This window comes from Cydia amplana, chromosome 26 (assembly GCF_948474715.1).
Source record: "Cydia amplana chromosome 26, ilCydAmpl1.1, whole genome shotgun sequence".
Lineage (NCBI taxonomy): Eukaryota > Metazoa > Arthropoda > Insecta > Lepidoptera > Tortricidae > Cydia > Cydia amplana.
The window spans coordinates 1,302,883-1,312,088 of NC_086094.1; the positions used below are offsets into that span (position 1 = coordinate 1,302,883).

At 40.1% G+C, this 9,206-nt stretch overlaps 1 protein-coding gene across 1 annotated transcript; it reads right to left on the reverse strand.

Annotated features, from left to right (window-relative positions):
- Window positions 1-1,723: 1,723 nt before the first annotated feature.
- Window positions 1,724-7,096, reverse strand: LOC134660011 (zinc finger protein 665-like). The gene is made up of 3 exons (XM_063515708.1): window positions 6,950-7,096; window positions 5,451-5,636; window positions 1,724-4,409 (listed from the first exon to the last, which is right to left on the reverse strand). The coding sequence occupies exons 1-3, from the start codon at window positions 7,032-7,034 to the stop codon at window positions 1,912-1,914; spliced, it is 2,769 nt and encodes a 922-aa protein (XP_063371778.1). The 5' UTR covers window positions 7,035-7,096; the 3' UTR covers window positions 1,724-1,911.
- Between the last annotated feature and the right edge of the window lie 2,110 nt (window positions 7,097-9,206).

Below are 9,206 nucleotides of genomic sequence, written 5' to 3' on the forward strand. Positions count from 1 at the left end.
ACCTTACTAGTGCAAACACTGTAATCACTATTGTTATGCTAGTAACAGGAAACAGGTTGAAAACTCATATAACGGTGTACACCGATGAAAACCCTTCATTTATTTATAGCTTAGCTCCTTTGATTACAAAGATAAGATAAAAAAATAGTTTATTCAAGTAGGCATATTACAATGCGCTTATGAACGTCAAATAAAGCTACACCGCCTCCAACCCTACACCTCTGCCCTGAGAAGACTTAAATCAAAGATTAGGGGCGGGTACCTTTTCTCGGCAGCTGACCGTACTACAGATATACAGGGTGGATTTTCTTTTTGGGTCAGTGAGGGCAGCTACTTACCAGATCCTGCGCTGCTACGAGAAAACGCTCTTAGAAGACCTTCCCGCGATTTCAAATTAATGCAGATTGGCTGACCGACACTAGTGACACGATGCAGTACTGATGATGGACGGCAAAACAATACCGTGTGTGAGCTATTTCTTGCTCCGTAGTCCTGCAAGGCGAACTGCAATGTAGGTGTGTGAGCTATATCCTACTCTGCAGTCCAGCGAGCCGGACTGCAATGTAGGAGTGTGAATGGGGGCGCTTTAGGTAATAGTTCTAAGCTACCTTCCGGCCTGGGACTCCACAGAAAACCAGCGCTGTGGTATTTATACCAGAGCATATATGCTGAGTGGTGTCCTTTTGTAGCCACTATAGCGGCACCAAATTTTATTTTTAATATTTATCTTACTCCTTTTTCTTTTATTTCTCACTTTGCTGGTGGACTTGTCTATTTTTGTGTAACATTTACTTTAACAATTACCCTGTATAAGTAAGTGAGCTTTAAGTGTTTAGTGAGTAAGTTCTTCTATCTTTTTTTGTAACTGAAGTGGCGCTGTTTGTAGAAGGTTTTACAATAAATGTCTTTCTTCGTCTTCTTTATTTTCTCTTCATGTACTTGAAAATAAACACATTAAAACGTGTATTATTCTTTTTATTTTAAAATATATTTCATACAACATTCATTTGATGGCACGGATGCACGGAGCGGGCGCCATTGTAGGTAAAATAAGTAGCCTATTATACTCTGTATCTTCAGTTATTTAAGTAGAGTCCAGACGAGCTGGGCAAATCGACCGATTTGATCAGGAAAATAACCGATAAAATGGGTTGCGGACGCAAGAGTACCAATTCGTGACGCTAATATTTTCGTTTTGGAGCTTTTTATTAACTTACGAGGGCTCAAATATCACCATAAATCTTAAATTGGAGATTGGCGCCAATTATTTTCCTGATCGGTCGATTTGCCCAGCTCGTCCGGACTCTACACTAAGTTCTTCAATAATCTTTAGTATCGATAGTTACAAGTAACATCTCTAGACCTATCATTCAGTGTCTTGCAGAAAACTGCTTGGCATATGACTCGTATGAGCGAGTGCTTTTACATTTGTTATGGCGTCGAAAAGGTTAACCTACATTATTTGATCATGTAATGTTTTCATCTACCCTCAACTGGCTTATTAAGGAGCCATTTGAGGGTAGATTTCGTTAACTTTTATTTAAATACCTAATAAAGATACAGAAGTTAGTAACGCTCATCTTATATTTCTTTAACCTGCTCCGTGCACCCGCGCCAGCTAGCGGACTTAAAAATAAACAATTTATTGAATTTCTGAATTTAATCTAACAAAGTTGAACATTAAGACAAATTAAAGTTAAATATTACTTGAGGGCATGTACGCATCGACCTGGCATGGAGAGATCTCACCTGGATAACTCCATTTACTAAACCGAAACAAATTAATAGTGTGTCTACTTGAAATAATAAATTAAAATATTTTCATAGAAATAAATTTAATTTGTTCTTAGAGTCTCCCTTTACTCCTAAACTTTCAGTGCTTATAATGACTATATATCAGAGCTTTTTTTATTAGTGTTTCTTTAGGTGAATAATTAAGTGTTGTTTTAGCTTGCACTTGTATGCGCAATAATTGCACTGTAAAGACTTTCCACTTATGTGTATCAACTCGTGAGTTCGTATGGCTCTTTTATGCTTGCATTTGTATTCGCAATAACTACACTCGAAAGGCTTTTCATCGGTGTGTACTGCTTGATGACGTCGTAGTTCTGATTTGCTTGTGCACTTGTAGTCACAGTTACTACATTCAAAAGGCTTTTCCCCGGTGTGTCTCATCTCGTGGTTTCGTAAATTAGCTTTCTTCTTGCACTTGTAGTCACAGTATTTACATTTATAGGGTTTATCACCAGTGTGTATCATCTCGTGAGCTCGTAAGTGACTTTTCTGCCTGCATTTGTATTCGCAATAACTACAATGGAGAGGCTGTTCACCCGTGTGTGTCAACTCATGATTTCGTAAGTGTTTTTTCTGCTTGCATTTGTGTTCGCAATAACTACACTGGAAAGGCTTTTCATCGGTGTGTACTGCTTGATGACGTCGTAGTTCGTATTTGCTTGTGCACTTGTAGTCACAGTTACTACATTCAAAAGGTTTTTCCCCAGTGTGTCTCATCTCGTGGTTTCGTAAATAAGTTTTGGTTCTACACTTGAAGTCACAGTAGTTACATTTATAGGGTTTATCACCAGTGTGTATCATCTCGTGAGCTCGTAAATGACCTTTCTGCTTGCATTTGTATTCGCAATAACCACATTGGAAAGGCTTTTCATCGGTGTGTACTGCTTGATGACGTCGTAAAGCTCGTTTGGTTTTGCACTTGTAGTCACAGTTACTACATTCAAAAGGCTTTTCCCTAGTGTGTCTCATCTCGTGGTTTCTTAAATTAGCTTTCTTCTTGCACTTGAAGTCACAGTAGTCACATTTATAGGGTTTTTCACCAGTGTGTATCATCTCGTGAATTCGTAGAGTTTCTCTAAGACGGCTCCTGTGGTCACAGTACCTACACTGAAAAGGCTTCTCTCCAGTGTGAATCATGAGGTGCTTATTGAAGCTTGATTTCCGCGTACATTTGTACTCACAGTCGTTACATTTAAATGGTTTTTCATCAGTGTGCGTTATCTCGTGAGATCGCAACAAACTTTTCTGCTTGCACTTGTAATCACAGTAGTTACATTTAAATGGTTTTTCATCAGTGTGTGTAATCTCGTGAGATCGCAACCGTATTTTCTGCTTGCACTTGTAATCACAGTAATTACAATTAAAAGGTTTTTCATCAGTATGAGTTAATAGGTGCATCTGCAAACTATTGTTAAAATTGCACCGGTAACCGCAGTAGCTACATTGAAATGGCTTTTCGCCAGTGTGAGTCAGCATATGACTCTGTAACCTGTATTTATTAATGCACTTGTAGTCACAGTAGTTACAATTGAAAGCTTTTTCACTAGTGTGTATCAGCTCGTGAGTTCGTAAGGTACTTATATAACGGCTCCTGTAGTTACAGTACCTACACTTGAAAGGTTGGCCACCAGTGTGAATACTTAGGTGCCTCTGCAAATTACTTTTTAAATTGCACCGGTAATCGCAGTAGTTACATTTGAATGGCTTTTCGCCAGTGTGAGTCATCATATGTTTCTGTAACTTATATTTCGTATTGCACTTGTAGTCACAGTCATTACAACTGAAAGGTTTTTCATCAGTATGTATTAATAGGTGCATCTGCAAATATCTCTTTGTATTGCACCGGTAATCGCAGTAGTTACATTTGAATGGCTTTTCGCCAGTGTAAGTCATCATATGTTTCTGTAACATATATTTCGTAGGGCACTTGTAGTCACAGTGGTTACATTTAAATGGCGATTCACCAGTGTGAATAATCATATGATTCTTTAACATGTATTTCGTAATGCACTTGTAGTCACAGTCGTTACAACTGAAAGGTTTTTCAGCAGTATGAGTTAATAGATGCCTTTGCAAATTACCTTTTAAATTAAACCGGTGACCGCAGTGGTTACATTTGAATGGCTTTTCGCCAGTGTGAGTCATCATATGTTTCTGTAACATATATTTATTAATGCATTTGTAGTCACAGTACTTACATTTAAATCGCTTTTCACGAATGTATGTCTTCTTGTGATTCCCTGCGTGAATTTTTTTATTGGATTTGTAATAAAATTTATAAACTTTGCCGCTAGGTTTTCTATTCCTATTTGACATTTGTTGACGATCTAAACCAATGTTCCCTCGGGTGGAATTACGCGACGGTCCTAACGACAAGTGAGTGCGTATGTGTTTCTCCAAAAGCGACTTGTTCCTGAACCGTTTGCCGCAATGGTGACATTGATAGATGGTGGCGGTGACATGGGGTGTGGGTGCGGGCTCGGTGGCGTGCAGCTTGTATGTGCGGCGCCCGACCCGGCAGGTGCGCCGCGCCGCGTCCACCAGCAGGTGCTCCAGCCTGACTGAGCACGAGCCGCGCCGACCCGACACCACAGCAGAGGAGACAAGAGCAGGTGCTGCAACACGACAAAAAAAAATGATTTAAAATATACTAATACTAATGGTTTGCATACTTAAAGGCTATAAAAGACAATTAATCCTGATATATTACGCGGGATGAAACGTTGTACTTAGTACAGTTTGATGGGTCTTTTTTTACAGTAGATTCTACTGTAAAAACATCAATGTGAAATGAGAGCCAAGTTCAATATTAAGAAAATGCATTTGTTTGTATCTGCAGCTGACTGTACATGTTTAAAAATTCCGGCCAAGTGCGAGTCGGACCCGCGTTCCAAGGGTTTCATACAGTAAGTCCGCACGCTTGACTGCACATTTCTATAATATATGTTTTTCTGTCATCTATAGGTAAAGAGTAGAGATGCCTTGAATAGTGGTTTTGGCCGAATACTGAATATTCGGCCCATCTCTCGGCCGAGGCGATTCGGCGACCGATGCTAACATTTTGAGACACGTTCATTATGAAAAGTGTTCGCCAACAAAGCACAACATTTACTAAAGTTTAATTTTTGTTGCTCAGAACCAGTCGACAGTGAATGTCAATCAAATCAAGCCCATGATAAAAATAAAATTATTTGTAATCAATTAATGCTCAAAAACAGGTCTTCGTATTTAACAACTTTCCAAGAAAACATGTTAAAATTTAATATATTGGTTTGGGGTTATCTTTCTTGTGTATTTTATTTTTTTAGGTACATGCAACAGATATTCGGTATTCGGTCGAATAGTAGGCAACATTCGGCCGAATACCGAATATTCGGCAAAATGGCCGAATACCGAATAGTTGCCGAATATTCGTGGCATCTCTAGTATTTTATTTTTTAGCTACGTGCAACAGATATTGGGTATTCGGCTGAATAGTAGGCAACATTCGGCCGAATACCGAATATTCGGCAAAATGCCCGAATAGGCCGAATATCCGTGGCATCTCTAGTAAAGACCTATTTTGTGTATTTTTTTCAAAAATGTAGACCTAGTAGTTTCAGAGAGAGTTCCGTTTTTTTTCCTCTTGATGTATGGAACCCTAAAAAACAACATACCTCTCATGGCGACCATGTGTCGGTGCGGGCGCTCCGGCCCCAGCACAAGCTCGTCCTTCACCTCGTGGTTGGTGTACAGGCCGGCCAGCATGGCCGCCTCGCTCACGCCGCACCCGTCTGTGCTGTCCTCACACTCCTCTTTCACACGCTCCTCATCCGTGGATTCAGCTTCCTCCTTAACAAGGACTGAAACAAAATGTTGCAATCATTATCAAATCAAATTAAGGTAAAAATATACACATCAGGTTAATTGTTTTGGCTAGTGGTCGGCAAACTTTTGAGAAGAGCCAACTGGTGTAAGAACTTTCAAGGGTTTATATGTGTGACTTTTCTTTTTTTTTTTTCTTCAGGTGCTCTTCTCATCAGCCTTATAAAAGTAGTGTTAGGTAGTTCCTTCATCACGTTTTTAGGGTTCCGTACCCAAAGGGTAAAAACGGGACCCTATTACTAAGACTCCGCTGTCCGTCCGTCCGTCCGTCCGTCTGTCACCAGGCTGTATCTCACGAACCGTGATAGCTAGACAGTTGAAATTTTCACAGATGATGTATTTCTGTTGCCGCTATAACAACAAATACTAAAAACAGAATAAAATTAAGATTTAAGTGGGGCTCCCATACAACAAACGTGATTTTTGACCGAAGTTAAGCAACGTCGGGAGGGGTCAGTACTTGGATGGGTGACCGTTTTTTTGCTTGTTTTGCTCTATTTTTTGTTGATGGTGCGGAACCCTCCGTGCGCGAGTCCGACTCGCACTTGGCCGGTTTTTTTTTTCTGGTTTGAACTGCCATCAGTTGTTAATGACTATAATCAGTTTTGCTGTATATAGTTATTAAAATTTGGGTTTTGGAGACCATCGTCTCTCTTAACCACTACTTTCATATGGCACAATATGCTTCCTTTTAAGTCTTTTTACTGTTTCTGTCTTGTCCAGTAATTTTGATGCCAGTGGATTGCCTTTCCAGGCGCTCAATGTAATTTTTAGTGAATCTTTTGATTTCTTCCTTTATGGTGGGCATATTGAGATAGTCGTGTACTTCATCGTTTCGAGTGAACCAGGGTGCACTGGCAATCACACAAAGGATGGCGTTCTGTGCTCTTTGAAGACACATAGATAATGTTACTGTCGCTAGCAGTTCCCCATAGTTGGATCCCATAGGTCCAAATGGGTTTAATGATTGTGTTGTATAGGAGTAATTTATTGTCCACTGAGAGGGCCGAGTTGCGTCCCATCACGTTTATAGCGAGTTTGGGTGTTTATGAGTGACGTGAAGAGCAATTGTAATTCAAAACCAAAGAGCCGCGAGCAGCAAGGTTTAGGCTGTCATTTGTACCAGATACAACAAAATATAAGGAACAGGGATGTTGCGGATGCCGATTTTTTGATATGGATGCGGATACTCATCCTTTTCTTCATCATGCTAGTACTAGTGTAAGACAAAGATAGTATGATTCTCTATGTTTGAAATGAGACAGTATTTTGGCAAGCTATATAAGCCCACCTCGTCCCGACTGGTCCGTATCTGCAGTCTCGGGCTCCGCCTTCACGCGCGCTGGCGATATGCTGCCAGTGTTACTTCCCTCCATCTTCACAATGACGGCGTCACAGCTAACGAACGAAGCGCGACGAAATTACAATTAAAACGTGACAACAGCAATTATATGCATGATACCTAGGCAGTGCCGGCCCGAGCCCTTTATCTTGATCAGGGTAGAGCGAAATCGGGTTTTGGCGTCCCTTGTTTACACCCCCCGTTTTCTCATTTGCTATTTTGGCGCCCCCCTTGCCATCCGGCGCCTAGAGCGGCCGCTCCACTCGCTCTACCCTAGATCCGGCCCTGTACCTAGGTATTTGTTAATTAAATGAATCGTAAATAAATAGCCACGCTTAGCTGCTAATCCTCAAGTACAGCTTGACGCAGTTTTGACATTTTTGACAGCTTATTTTTTTTTCGGCATTTGTCATGTCCATGTCATGTCGATGTATTTATAGTGGAATTATTCTTATTTGCGTCTTTTGACACATATGACTGACGTATATAGATGTAACTAACCCAAATCGATTGTCACAGCAAGCGATTACGATTGGATGGCACCTAGACTGAGGTATCGAATTGTGACGTTTTATGAATTTTTATTTGAGATTTAAATAAAGCTAGAATTATATGGTTAATAATTAATAATAAGAAGATATAATAAATTTAATAATGCTTTGTTATAAATATCTAATAACTATTGTAATATGAATGATTTATAACAAAATTTACCTAAATTTAATAATGTTTAAAAATTTGACGTGTAAAATGTATATTTTATGAATAAAACATTGAATTGAATTGGATTGTTGCGACCTAAAATGAAAAAATTCTATCGATTTACTTAGACGACTACCGATTTATAACGGTTGTGTCCGGCCAACCCTAAATTAAAAAAAAGACGTAGAACGTAAACGTTCGCAGTGCAATTGTCTTCCTTTGTAATTTCGATGTGCAAGATATTTTACGTTCTATTGCTGTTGTCAGTGTCATGTGTCAAATGACGCAAATACGGGTGCACAAGGTATAGCCTCCTCCAGAGTAACTATGTGCGTGAATCGCGGTGCGCAGCCGCGAACGCGAGTGTGGAGGGATCTTTAAAGTGATAACACACTATCGCACCGCACGCGACTTTGGTGTACCAAACCCATAACTGAGAGCGAGAAAGAGATATCTCTTTTAGTAGTTAATTTAATATCTGGCTGGCAACATTAGGTTTTTTTTTCTGGCATACTCCCTGTAATTTTGCATAGGGTGAATTTGCCAATGTCGGTGTTGACATTAGTTGGATTATGGTTGGCAACAAATAAATTCGACCATTCATAGTGTCGCCTTGCGTATTTTGTCCTCCACGGACGCACACGTGACACGTACAGCACATCTATAGGATCCTACCATGGATGATTCGGGATGACGTTGGGATGACGTCATTCGATTTTTTTCTGCTCACAACCCGAACGCGCGGCTGCGCTTCGGAACAAACGTCAGAAGGCCTACCGCGAACCACGTTCGACGTGTTACCTCCCTGTCACACTTACGTACAAATTTACAAGTGCGACAGAGAGGCAACACGTAGAACGTGGTTCGCGGTAGGCGCTCAGAGGGCCTACCGCGAACCACGTTCGACGTGTTACCTCCCTGTCACACTTACGTACGAATTTACAAGTGCGACAGAGAGGCAACACGTCGAACGTGGTTCGCGGTAGACGCTCTGGTTTTTTCCCGTTCAGATCAGATAATTGAATTGATATCTGTCATCGTTCCCTTCCTGTTCGAAAAATACTACAAATATCGTCCATATTCCTAGAGAAAGAAATAAACTAAACTTTATAAAAAGAAACTAAAAAGTTCCAATGCCGGAATTTAGATATTGTGTTTTGATTGGAAGTATTGGAACGTACGCCATTGTTTGGTGTTAAGTCCAGTGTTGCCAATTTGGCATAATTGATGCCAGATCTGGTATATTTTCACACTCCTTGGCATCAAAATTTTCCATTTAGCATCTGGCATATTTTTTAGCATAATTAGTAAATTGTGTCCATAAGCCAAGTTTGAAACCTACTTGGCAGTGTAATCCATGGCAATACCGTCAAAGGAAATTTTATACATACGAGGAATTATAAGCGGTAACAAACTACCGCGGTAATATACGAGAGTATATTTAAAGAAATGTTGAGGCGAAAGGTTGAATTCCAATAAGAAAATTGAATCTCGCGCCTTTTCT